The sequence below is a fragment of the Ammospiza nelsoni genome, chromosome 1 (genome assembly GCF_027579445.1).
Source record: "Ammospiza nelsoni isolate bAmmNel1 chromosome 1, bAmmNel1.pri, whole genome shotgun sequence".
NCBI classification, from domain to species: domain Eukaryota; kingdom Metazoa; phylum Chordata; class Aves; order Passeriformes; family Passerellidae; genus Ammospiza; species Ammospiza nelsoni.
This window is the reverse complement of record NC_080633.1, coordinates 61,260,085-61,273,808: the sequence shown is the minus strand read 5'-3', so window position 1 is coordinate 61,273,808 and position 13,724 is coordinate 61,260,085. Positions and strand designations below refer to the sequence as shown.

General features: G+C 38.2%; 1 protein-coding gene across 1 annotated transcript in view; it reads right to left on the bottom strand.

Moving 5' to 3' along the window:
- Positions 1–13,724, bottom strand: part of DCDC2 (doublecortin domain containing 2) — a 54,629-nt gene that overhangs the window by 22,908 nt on the left and 17,997 nt on the right. The window contains exons 5-7 of the mRNA XM_059477734.1: positions 9,460–9,603; positions 8,614–8,668; positions 6,932–7,127 (exon numbers count right to left, since the gene is read on the bottom strand). Of these exons, the coding sequence (XP_059333717.1) occupies positions 6,932–7,127; positions 8,614–8,668; positions 9,460–9,603 (395 nt within the window). The remainder of the gene's footprint in view (positions 1–6,931; positions 7,128–8,613; positions 8,669–9,459; positions 9,604–13,724) is intronic.

The following is a 13,724-nucleotide window of genomic DNA, read 5'->3' as shown; positions in this document are numbered from 1 at the left end:
GTCAGCAGGAAAACACAGACAACAGTTTCAGCTCACAATGCAGAGTGGATATTCAGCAGCCCAGGTTTGTACTCTTTGGCAAGTTCATAATTTTACTGAAACCAATTCAGAGCAGGACAGCAATACCTGAGATTCTGTGCAGCTTTCCTTATAAATAAGGGCCTTTTTCTTCCTTTTCCTTAGCCAGTAACAAACCCAGGAAACTGAGATGACAACTAACTTCTAAGACCTCATAATACTCAAAAATAGATCTGAAAAACTGTGGAATGGGTCAGCCCATGTCCACTCTATGACTTCTCCAAATCAAAGAAAAAACTCAAATTCAACCTCTAGAACTTCAAACTCTCTAAGTTCTTTTATAGTTTATGTAGAGAGTTACTTCACAAGCCATGTGGCCACAATTAAACTACTGCATTTGAATGGAACAGGCTTTAAATAAGGGCTCTCCCCTCCAAGAATTTTCTGCTACACTTCTGCATTTGCTACTTTCCTGATCAACTTCCTACACATACTCTTTACAGGATGTGGCACAAACCAAAAAATTAATAGGCTGGGGTTTTTTTTGGTGGTTTGCTGTCTTTTTTAAACCTCAAAACAAGCTGCTGATAATTAAATATACCTTTGGTGTCACTTTCATAAACCCAGATTCTGCTGAATTCTGAACCAGATGCACTAGTCTAAGCTCTAAACCTCACATTTCTAATTGCAATTACTGTTGCATACAATATATTCAATGTTATTAAGGCTTCTATGAGTGCAGTGGAAGCCTGATCATAACATTAATATTGTTCCTCATAGGTTACAAACACAAAGCATCAGCTCACAATTTACTGGATTTGCCCTGAGAAGGGGTGAATGTAAGTCTTGCACAGAGCTTTCAACTCTAAGAAATTCTTTAATCATCTTTATTTAAGAAAATTATGAAATTATCAGTTGTAATATAAATGGCATGCTGGTGAAATTCTCAGTGTATTAAAAAAATAAAGTCAAAGTAAATATACAGCTAGCCCAACTAAACTCAGTTGGAAGATTGGGTTAAGACTTAAATACACTGTGCATAATTCTTCAGAAGAATTAAGAACCAGGAAACAATAATTTTCAAACAGTCTAGCACTCAAGAGAAGTATCCATGCAATGCTAAATTGACAGGGGAAAGGAAAGCAAAGAATATGGGATACATTTGCTACTATGAACATTTTCTTTTTATCTATTTCCATACACCCCAAAATATGCATGTGTAAACTCACTATGCAGTTTATTGGTTTCAGATTAAAATTAATTAATCACTTATCAGTGACAGCCAAATGCAGCCAGCTAAAATGCCAAAAGTATTTTTCACTGTCCATCAGGAAAAAATAAAATTATAATAAAAATTAAATAAAATTCCCAAGATAGAGACAAATGCTTCCCTTACTCAATCCAAAGCCTTTGAGTTTGAGAGACTGTTTTGGAATAAACTCCAAAGCCAATTTAGGAACTGCAATGAGCCTTCAGAATAGACAGTGGAGCTGTACTGATCAAAACAGCATTTGGGAGTCACCATTATCACTGTGTTCCTGGAGCTGACTTCTGATTCTCCATGAAGAGTAAATCTCCATTGCAGAATAAGACTCCTCACACTAAAATGAACCTGAAAATGTCATCATTCAAGGCAGCAAGGCAGCAATCACATACCTACTTCATATATCCAGTACTTCAGCACCCAGTCTAAACTAGATTTCTAATTTCACTGTCAGCTGAGAGAACAAACCAATCTGAATACCAGCTTGTAAGGTATTTTCATCAGCAGCCCCATAGTCACACAGTCACTGTGGGGGTCTGTCTCACCCTGAGACAAGGTGACAAACCAGGACAGAGCAAGGGAGATTCTCTGCTGACAGGGAGACTTTCAGAGCACTAAAAGCACACACATAGGAGAAGCTTGAACAGCTTGTATTCTGCCCTTTCAAGCTGCACTGGGTGTTAGTGCAGCTCTCCAGTGTATGGAGAGTGTCCCCAGAAAGGGGAATGCACCCTTTGCCTGTCCTTTGGATCCCAACATGCTGTCCCAGCAGCATAAGTCCTTCCAAACCCGAAGGGAAGTGTGACAGGTCCTGAGCAGACATGCAAACAAAGCATACAGGCACAGCGTAGGTACAAGTATGCACACACCATGTCTCGCTGCCAGAGGAAGCCATGCCCACTTATTTGTATTCTGAAACCCAGAGGCCCAGTATCTTTAAACATTAACTTCAGTGGAGGGGTTTTTTTGTTCGAAATGAAACAGCTCTTTGTTTTTTAACAAGATTTGTCCAGTTTGCCTGTTGGCCTTCTTTCCTGTTGGCTTTCTTTCCTTTTAACTAAATTAAAGATTCTTGTTCCACAGCTGTAGCACAGCATTCACATTAACTTGTAATGAATGCTTAAAATACAAAAAAAACACCAAAACCCAAACCAATATTCTTGGCTCTGTTGAGTTCTCAATAAACTTCCATAATTTTAATACCAAGCACACTACAGTTGTGCAGGCTATGCTTAAAGGCTGCATGGCAATAAGGTGAAATTATGAAATTATGAAATGAACTAAGCATCTGAGCTAGTAAATAAAGGAAAGAAAAATTGTCTTTATGGTATCAAAATGACAAGGTTAAACAACAGTTAAAAGAATCCAAAGGAAAGCAAAAAACCTTGGGGGAAAAAATCAGAGCTGACATTAAAACTCACCAATCCCCCAACTCTTAGAAAAATCCAATAATTAATAGCATCATCTGAGGATTGAAGTGGTGGTATTTGGGAAAACCCTTAGGAAAATGCTGATGAGGGAGAATAAGTCTCTGATGAAATGACTGAACCTCTAGGTCCTCCTCTAAAAAGGAAGAGGTTCTAGAATTAAAAATTATACCCGTAATTAAGACTGAAGTGTTCAAAGGACCTCAAGGAGGTCAGAAAAAAAACATGGTCAGAACTACTCCCTGGGATGCCTTGCAAGTGGCAAACATACAGGAAAAATATGGATGAAAACCAGGGGAGTCAGAGACTGAGGATTTGTTGAGAACAAGTCTCTCAGGAGCAAGTAGAATATTGCTGGATGGAAGTGAAGGTATGGATCAGTGAAAAATGCACTGTCTGTCCATTTTTGCCAACTAGAAGAGAAGAGGGAGACTCCTTTTCCCTGTGATGTTACAGGGGGATCTAGGAAAATCTTCCTGGGGAAAAAAATAATCATAAGAGATATTTTACTCCAAAAATTCTCAATTTTTGTGGACTGTCCTTTCCTGATGAAAATCACTTTACCAGATAATTCGGGGCTGAAGATGAGAAGGAGTAGGGGAAGATAGAGAACTAAGAAATCCTGCAAAGAAAGGAGGTCGTATGGTAAAATATTGACTCCATGACATCATTGTAATACACTGATGTAATTCAACTTGATAAAACAGATATTACATACAGAGGCATAAACATTCAAGTAGGGAAAGGCACAAGTATAACTATTACGTTGATTTTATTAAATTTTCCTGAATACTGCAAGGTTGCTATATTTTAAATTCTATTTCCGTTAAAAGGCGTGCTTGGTCTCTCAGAGCCTTAATAAAATCTTCTTTCAACTTCTCTCCTTTCTCTACTACAACCTAAATTTCTACATGAGAAAAGGACCAAAATATGTGATTTACTACTTCCATATGCTGAAATTTGCACACACCATCCCCTTAATTTAGACCACTATTCACTTATCATAAGGAACATTCTGTTAAAATATGTCCGTCTAGAGCTCAGTAGTCTTTGAATGCTAGATAAAATCATTCCATAAGGCTAGATACTGGGAGCCAGGAGTCTTATTATACCTAGGACTGAGCCTATCAATCAAACCCATTCAATAATCTGCAGGGCTGCATATTGGGCAGGGGAAACAGAGGTTATGGAAAGAGCAGGACCAGCTTCCATACCCACGTGGTCCTCTCATGAAATATTCACCACTATTACAAGGCAATGTATGGACACTTATATGGATTCATCCCAATCTCCACAGAAGTCAATCCTAGTATGTTAAGATCTCTATTGAAAGAAGCCCTGATAACGTGAAAAATGGTTTCAGTAGGGTGACAACACCAAATAGAGAAGACAAAGACAAGACAAAGAGGAGATGTAATGCAGAGTGAAGTGTTACCAGATTCCCAAGATGACCTTTCCTCTTGGGCAAGACTCTTTCATGACACGGTAAACCACGCTAGGGAAATGGGCTGGGAAACTCCATCCTGGAGAACAAACTTGGGCCTTTCAGAGGGGCCCAAAACCCCAAGTGCAAAGACTTCCTGAGTGCCAGGTGAGGACTTTTAAACATACCTTGCCTGAGACAGAAGAAGGGTCAAAACAACCCTGAAGCAAAATGAGCTCTGGAGGACAGCGGTAGCTTTAGGTACTCCCCATGCAGCTCTCAGGCAACAACCAGAGAACACTTAGTGAAAAGAGTGCAAGGGGGACATGTGAAAAAAACAAAAGCTTTCACAGAAAAAACATACCTGCAACTATTTAAGGAGAGGAAAAGAAAAACAAAAAACCTCACTAAGTACTAGGAGAACTTTGGGCTTTATCACCTGGCTCATTATAGCCTATCAATTTACTTACCAGTAGGCCTAGAAAACATCCTTTGAAATACATGATTGATAGAGGAGCTCAAATTTCACTGTACACCCCAATGGATGCTGAGAAATTAGACATAAGTTTTAAAAGAAATAGGGACCATGCACCAGACTTGAACAAATGAACAAAGTAATTTATGTTGTACTGCCAAAGTCTGTTTATGTTTACCTGGGGAAAGACAATGGACCTCACACACTCTTGCAGTCACAGAACAGGGAGAAAATACTTCAAGATACAATATCTTTAAAAGAGAAGTTTGGCAACTGTCTGATGGGAATATTTGATCATTCAGGCCCACAAAAAGTGGCCTGAAAAGAATGAGAAAATTTATTCAACATCAAATGGTTTTAAGCATGTACTGACAGGAATGAAATTGGTATCTGGACTGTTAGCTGTCACTAAAAGCAGGTATACTAATGCCAAAGCTACTATTTCAGGGCTCTGTAACTGCTTTTCCAGTCTTCCTGTTCCAGATTACACACAAATTGATGATGGATTACTCCTGACCAGCACGATGGTACAGCACTGGGACAGAAAGGAGAGTATCAAAGGAATTTTTCATATCATTATGAAATTATTAATCTTATTATCCCCAAGCAAACAAGATGGTGGAATGTGCTGATGATTTGTTGATAAGCTACTTTACACTTCATGCGTCTGGATGGGATAAAAGGCTTCCCTCTGTATTATATGAGATAGATAAATGACAAGGACCATGGTATAATGAGGACTTTGCAATGCTGGCTTTCTGTCAAGGGCAGTCTTTGACAATGAGGGTTGGTGGGGCAAGGGATACTCCCACAGCAGCACGGCTCACAGCTCCTACAGCCTGCCTGGCCTGAGCTCACTCCATCTTGAGGTGTGACCAGAACAGAATGCACAAAAGATAACAGCTTTGCAGGAGGTGACCATTAGGAGTCATTGTAGGACCTTTTCTTTTAGCCACTTCCCTACAAGCTACCAAAGTTCTGACTGCAGTGGAGCTCCCACACTCCACTGAGTGACTGAGTCAGAGGTGAGTGAAAAGTCTTTAATTTCTCAAGAGTTAGAATCATAGAACAATTAAGGTTAGAAAAGACCTTTAAGATCATCAAGTCTAACTGTCAACCCAGTACCACCACCATGTTCACTGTTAAACCTTGTTCTCTAGTACAATATCCTTACTTTTTTTGAATATTTCCAGGGATGGTGACTCCACCACTTCCCTGGACAGCAGGTTCAATGTTTTACAATCCTTTCTGTGATGAAAACTTTTCCTAATAGCCAATCTATGCCTCCCCTGGGGCAATGTGAGGCCATTTCCTTTTGTCCTGTTACTTCTTACCTCAGAGAAGAGATTGAACCACACCTGGCTACAACTGTCCATTCCCACTTTTACTAACAGGTCTTTATATATGGAGGTAAAATAGAGGATTACAGAGCTTCTCCAAAAGTACACTTGAGCTCATACTAGACAATCCACTGCCTTGAACAGCTTCTCCTAGTTACACAAGACCCATAAAGCATAGAAAAGCTGAAGCAAGAGGCAAAGTCCTTCAATAAACTTAGAGGCTTTCCAACCAATTCTGTCAGCAGGTGGAGCAGCAACAGCATTACATACAGAGACATAAATATTTCCCTATTTATGTTCTATCTATCAAATATGGCTGTACATACATACATATATATTTTTTTATATATATTCTAGCTCTTTAGAGAAATGAGGGGAAAGGGAATATCACACTATAAGATAACAGTTTCTCAAATAGGATGTTTTTGCCTAAATTTGCAAACTGCTGCCACTGCTGTTACAGCACAGAGACAGGCAAATTCTGAAAGGGCCTCCAGCAGCTCTGCTGCAGGATTAGTCACAGAAGCTGCCAGCCAACTGGAGCTTCTGTCTGTGTTCCTCCCCTAGGCTCTAGTTGTTTTGTTACACAGAGCCAGGCAGGTAATCAGGGATTCTCAGGGACAGCAAGGGGTCCTTTGAGAACATCAGCTCCTTTTCTTCACCTTATTGCAGGGCAGAATAGTGGGAAAATGGTGAAAATATATTTATTTTCCTTTACCAAAAGCATAATGATAGAACCATATGAGCTTAACTTCCAAGGAATACTAAAAATCATACACTGCCTCTTGTGCTCTGTAATTGAAGCCAGGAATGCAGTGGCGATGCTCAGGTGCATTTCCTAAGCAGAAAGAACTTTGGCAATTCCAGTTTCCCAGAGTAAATGGACAATTCAATAACTATTCAAGCATGCTATTCTACTATTTCACTGGTTTAACTGATGACCAAAAGCCACTTTGCTACAACAGTGTTTATCTTAGTACTGACCATTATCCTGAAGGATTCCTGGGGAAGCTTTTACTGTCTGTTTTACTTTTGTAGAATGGTTAGAAAAGTGTTGTCTGGACACAGAATTCTCTGGATTCTGGCTTTTTTTGTCTTTCCTTTTGGGAAGCTGAGACGAGGAACTGTTTTCTCCCTGGTCACCAGATCCAATTGTAGACTTAGACTGCCCACCATTTCCCTAAAAAGAAGAGGACATAATTATCAGTGGTGTGAATTAAAAAGCTTATTTTTTTAAATTTCATTAAGGACTGGTATCAGGTGTTAAGGAACCGTAATAATTTACAATTAGTACATTTAAGTGATACCTTAAATTATCCAGAGAAGGATAACTATCTTATGAACTTACTGTATGATCTGACCAATTAAATTTTCAATAGCTTCCAGGAGAAAAATCACATATTTATTATAAGGAAATAATTTTTCATTTAATGAAAAGAATGGTTGGATGAATCTATGCATGCATGCATATTATATGCAGCTATCTCTCATCCATATGCGTAGGCAGCCACAAGATATAACACATTAATAGGACTTGCTAATATATCACTGTCTGTGTAAATGAGACCTGGGCATTATTCTACATGTCAAGAGAAGCTGGAGGAGAATGACAGCCTTCATAGGGCAGTCACACACTCAGTGTAATGTGAACAGAAACTTGTATGTTTTATTGCTTACTTCTTTTTAGTGGCTCCAGAGACTTGTTTTGTTTTGTAAAGAGTGAATGGACATGATCAACTACCACAATTATAACGACAGACTGTGAGTCTGATTCCCTGCTGTCTTGTACAGCAAACTGCACTTGTGGAGAACTGGTGGAAACAGATACTTATATTCTGTTTTGGCACTAAAATTAAATCCACAGAGGACTCTTCTTGTAGCAATGTGGGGTTAGGCTCTTCTCCCAGTCAACAAGCAACAGGACAAGAAGAAAGGGCCTCAAGATATGCCAGGGTAATTCAGGTTGGACATAAGGAAGAATTCCTTCACTAAAGCAGTGATTAAGCATTAGAACAGGCTGCCCAGAGAAGTGGTGGAGTCACCATTCCTGAAAGTATTTAGGAAACAACTGGATGTGGCACTTGTGCTATGGTTTACTCGACACGGTGGTGATAGGTCAGAGATTGAACTCGATGACCTTGGGGGTCTTTTCCAACCTTAATGGTTGGATGACTCATTTTGTACACATATAAATAGCTAAACAGGATACAAAGCAGTGAAGGATCAAGCTCTGTCTGTAGTGGTTACCTAGAATAAACATATCAAATTGCAAACTGGTTTAGGACATTTTTCAGACTCAGTGTTCAGAAACACTGTTTTCTGCAAAATGTTTTGTGAAAGGTTCTGTGTTTTTCCTTAAGGTATATAATTTGAATGAATAAATAAATAAATACACAAATGATCAGGTTTATAGGAAAGACCTCAACCCAGCAGCTAATCTTTGCTATGGAAGCTTTTATCAAAAACAAAGCAGCCCTAATCACAACAATATTTTCTCAGATTTCTTCTGTCTAATTGACACTGCAAATAGCTAAAAATTAATCAGGCTTTAATAAGCATGCCACCACGTGGCTGTGAATTTTTTTCTCTTCAGATTTAATTAAGACCCAAAGGACAGGGATTTTCCATCTGCCAGAATTTAGCTGAATTAGAAATTTGCTACTTACGCTGCCTTTAGACTTTCGAGATCCCACAACTGGAGGTAGTACAGAGGTTTTGGAACTGCAGGAATAAACCATATATTAGAATTGTGCGACCTGTCCCTGGCACAGACACTATGTATCTATAATCAAGGCAGATAACACCAAGATGACTATGGCAACAGAGATAATTGCTTTTTTCACTGTGTGTTTTCACTAAGCATCACTTGTTCTGTTTACTAGACTATGTTTAAATGCATAATCATTAACTTATTCAACAAGTGCATTACCCCACAATGCATACTTTATACACCAAAACCTTGCAGAGCAGTATCCAGTGCATTACTATGTGAATTCTTACAATTTTCATTTCTTTCCTCTTATTTCAATGAAATGGTTCCAAATTCTCATGTTTTCCAAAGGTACAAAAAGCACAAGTTTCTCCTTACAGACACCTAGTTTAGCACTCTATTATGTGATTGTTCTAGCCTACAAAAAATAGACCCAAACATAAAACAATCTTAAGGGAGTATATATTGCACAAAACATTACTAACCAAGAGTAGACCTAAACTGCTGATTCAGCTGTGCACATTTTTATCCCAAGGAAAAAAAAATAGGATTACTTTGACTTGTATTAATTTTTCTTGGATGCTAATTTTGTGATACATGATCAAGGGAATGCTTATGAGATGAACTGGTCTCCTGAATTTCCATTTCTGCTTTTGTTATTTTTATCTCAGCTTTCTCAGAAGCTGACAGTGAAGGTTTGCATCCATACTAACTCATGCATCATTCTTGGAATAAGAATTTTTTACTTTACTATTGGCACACGCAAACACACAGGAGTGTATCACACACTTTTAGAACTTACCCCTGTGGCCTTCTCATTGTAGCCTTGGACAGCAGATCACCATATGGCAATTTCTTAAACTTTTCTCTACCCACTGCAACATAAATTTGCCCATTCTCCAAGTCTGACCCATTCTGAACAAGTTTTCCATCTACAGTGTAGAGTCTGAAAAATATGAAAATGCTTATTATAATAAACCTTAACATTCAGTTAGGTGCATTAAGAGCACTGAAAGCTATGTTAATCTAAACTCACTACATATATGTTGAATTTCCAGATATGAAACCCAATAAAGTACAGCAGACACCATACAATGATCAGCAACACAGTTTTTAAAAAAAAACCCAACCGAGAAAAAAAAAAACAAAAAACAAAAAAAACAAACAAAAAAAATAACCAAAAAAAACCAAAAAAAGCAGAACAAACCTCCAAGGAAAACAGCAAAATAACTACTTAAATCACAGCTTATATAAAACTAACGAAGAATGAAGTGCTGTAATAGAGGAAATACATAATTTCTGGAAAGAAATAAATTTCTTTGTATTTCTAAGGTCTTCAATACCTTTTCCCTGTTATTTTGGAAGGAATCTATTGCATGAGTTACTGCCCCCTCCCCTACCAAGTTCCACCTTCTATGTGTGTTCAAGGAACTATGCAGTAACCTGGGAAGAACAGGGAATTCATGACTGAAAAGTCCTGTCCACCTAACACAAACCCTGCCAATTGCATTGCATTTATATTGTTACATTGTGTAGATCAGAAGGTTGGAACCTGACAGGAACAACAGGAATTACAGCACTATATTAAAACAAGAAGCCATGTATCCTGGGCACATACCAATAATGACTATGTCTATTACAGCAGGTGGATTTTTACCATGACTTCTTTTTGAGAAGAAAGGAATGCATCAGGGACTGCTGGAGGGAATTTATTTCCTAGTCAAATTTGTGATTTTATTTTAGCACAGTCAAAACAGTGAGTAAGGAGGAACATTCAATAATAAATTAGCTCTTTCCTACAAAGCATGGTTCAAAACTCAACAATATTTATATTTAATTTAAAAGTCAGCAATAACAACTTTCATTAAAGTCTTAACTGCAGAAATGTTGAATGGCTATCTTAACTACCCTTCTAGAGGCCTTCTAGCTATACTAGAGCTATACTTTGTACAAATTTATAGTCATAATTTTCAACACAATGCAAGGAGATGTAAAAAAATACACACAACCATACTATGAACATTTGAAGAAGAGTATCAGGAGGCTACCTTGAATAAACCCTTGACTTATAATGTGCAAAAATTTTCAGTTTAAAGAACTTTTAAAACTGATACATGTGGCGGCATAACCTTGAATAAATGCAGAAGAAACTAATGTATTTTACTGAACCAGGAATCACAGAATATCTGAGGTTGAACAAGATGTCTGGGGACCACCCAGTCCAATCAGGCCTTGCAGAGTAAGAGCAACTAGAGTAGGTTGTTCAGAACTGTCTCTAGGTATGTTTGAACACCTGCAAGTATGGAGACTCCAATGTCTCTCTAGGAAACATGTTCCAATATATGATGACCATTACTGTAAGTTCTTTTTCTTCTGTTCAAGTGAAATTTCCTTCTCTCATTTTGTGCCCATTGCCTCTTGTCCTATCACTGCGCACCACTGAGAAAAGCCTGGCTCTGTCTTCTTCACTCATTCCTACCAGGTATATACACAAATTTAAAAGATCCCCCTGAGCCTTCTCTTCCTCAGGCTGCAGAGTCCCAGCTCTCCTCACACTACAGGCATCTTCAAGCCCTTCCTCTCTGTGGCCCTTTGCTGCACTTGTTCCTGCATGTCCATGTCTTTCTTGTATTACCCTCATAAAAGTACCCTAATTTTTTGTGTGTCTCCTGCCACATGGGAACACGTTTCCAAGTGCAAACACTGAAAATTTTGAAAGGTGAAATTGCAGCTATTTTAAATCGAGATCACATTGCTGCTTCCTTGAGAAGAGGTATGCTAACTCTGGAGCACCTCGTTTGTGTTACTCATATTTATTTCATAGCACAAACGTTCTACAGGCACGCCAGCAATTCAAAGAGCAATTTATGTTTCACTACCACTGAGTCAACATCAGTTGCACACAAACAATGAAAATAAAACAAGCTATCAGAAAATCAGCAGGAAGCCTATTTCTGAATTAATCTCACTGTGTTCTGCTAGATTGCACTTCACTTTGGGAACTCAGGGGAAAAACCAGCAAATCAGTGTACCACAGCTTAAGAATTGTTTATATATTTGTATGAGGCTACAGATATAGAGGGGTACATACAAAATAATGGGGTTTTTTGTTCCCGATCTTTCATTTTGCTTGTGTTTTAATGTTATATTTAAAGTGCACAAGTTGTTTGTTTAAAATAACTCAAAAAATGTTACAGATTACTTGGCAATCTTTAATTGCATTTCTCACCCTGAAAATTATAATGACAATAGCAAAATCAAACACAATCAGTCTCTGAAGATGAAAGTGAAATCAAAAACGTATTTTTTAAAAATGGATCTTCAAACAAATAACTAACTAAATGGACTTAACAAGCACACACAAGTTTTGTGACACAAATTTCTGAAGCTACTTGTTTACAATTTTGGAATTTTGAAGCCATAATTTTCACCCACCCACTTTGCCACAACCATTCACAAACCAGCTAGGCTCTCTCTGGCTTGTATTATGTACCAAAAATGGTCACTTCTTCTGAGGATGAACTAAGTTTGCCTTGTGAGATGTCAGTGAACTTCCACTTTCCGTCCTGAATCCAAGGTAAAAAGTGACAGCCAAAAGAAAGCAAGCATACAGGCTGAGAAAGGGAGACAGCAAAGACACAATTTCTGGGACAATATCCCCAAATTCCCAGCTGCTGATGCACCCAGTACCTGCCCATCAGATTGCTGCACCCCCTCCCCATCAACAATCTGACAAGCAGAAAAGCTACTTTCCCATCATCCCCCCTCTCATATTTCATGCTTGCATCTCTATTCTGATCAGGGTGATCAATAATTTCTTTTTTAAAAAGCCCCATGTGAAACTGTGAGACTTGGTAGCTTTTTAAGTCTTTTAATAACATAGGAAAGAAAAAGCTGCCCTGTTTATAATGCAGGTTCTTGTAAATCCACTTATGCTTCTTTAATGAGAAATTACATCTTCCCAGCATCAGTGGTCTTACCAGATTTCCCCAAATGCTAACATAGTTTCAGTAAACCCCAGCAAGTAATGTGTAACTTACTAGAGAACTATGATCACTTTACTAATGGATTTAATATGTATTTCTAATATTTTAAAGAAAAGAAAATGAAAACTGAGTTAAACCAGCAAGGGGAGAACATTAAATAATTTAAAATGTCATGTACATTATCTTATTTTTGAAGGATTAAAGATGTGCACTGAAGGGAACTTCACAAAAGGAATCTTAGTTATATATTGAATGCTTTCATGTACAACATTCAGTTTCACCAGAGAGACACCAAGTAATGAAAATAAAATATGAAAGATTTTTAAATGGCTAAACAACCTGAGAGCAGAAAGAATTGGTATGTTGTAAATGTTTTTTCTCGCTTTGTTCGCTTCTGAATTACACTAGTGGAGAAACAGACCCAGAAAGCTTCAACACATGCAGATTTACTTTACTGCAAGTGAAAGTCATAAGCAGCCAGTTAATAGGAGCAAAGAAGTTCAGGGCTGAGAGAAAAAACTTGATGAGAGCTAATATTCAACAGCATTACCTTAACGTTCTCTCACCCTTATCAAACGGGAAAGCAAGCAGAAGAACTAAAAGACTACCTTATCTGCACTGTTTTGAGAAAGATTTTGCAAGCTTAGCCTCAGACATTGCATAGGCTGTGAAGAATGATTTTCCACAAAAGGTCCTTTCCCGCCTGATGAAGAGATTTCTGTTATGTGCTCTGCATGGGGCCACACTGGAACGTTTGTAATTTGCTTGCACACCTTGAGAGCACACTTAAACTGCAATGTTTCTCACAGATATCACATCTATCATTTTGCTCTAAAACTTACAAAAACTACCAAATGCCATTTTAGGTAACTTATTTTACACTGTAAAAGCCTTAAGGGACTGAAACCTACCTATCCAAGAGGTCACCTCCTATTCCTTGGATACCTCAACAACTCAGACCAGCTGAGGTACTGGAACTGGCAAACCCCAACAACAACTTTGGCCTTGGTTTTTATTAAGAGGCTGAATATGAAGCACATCCTAATCTTGCCCCAGGTATGCAAACCCCAGAGAATCTATA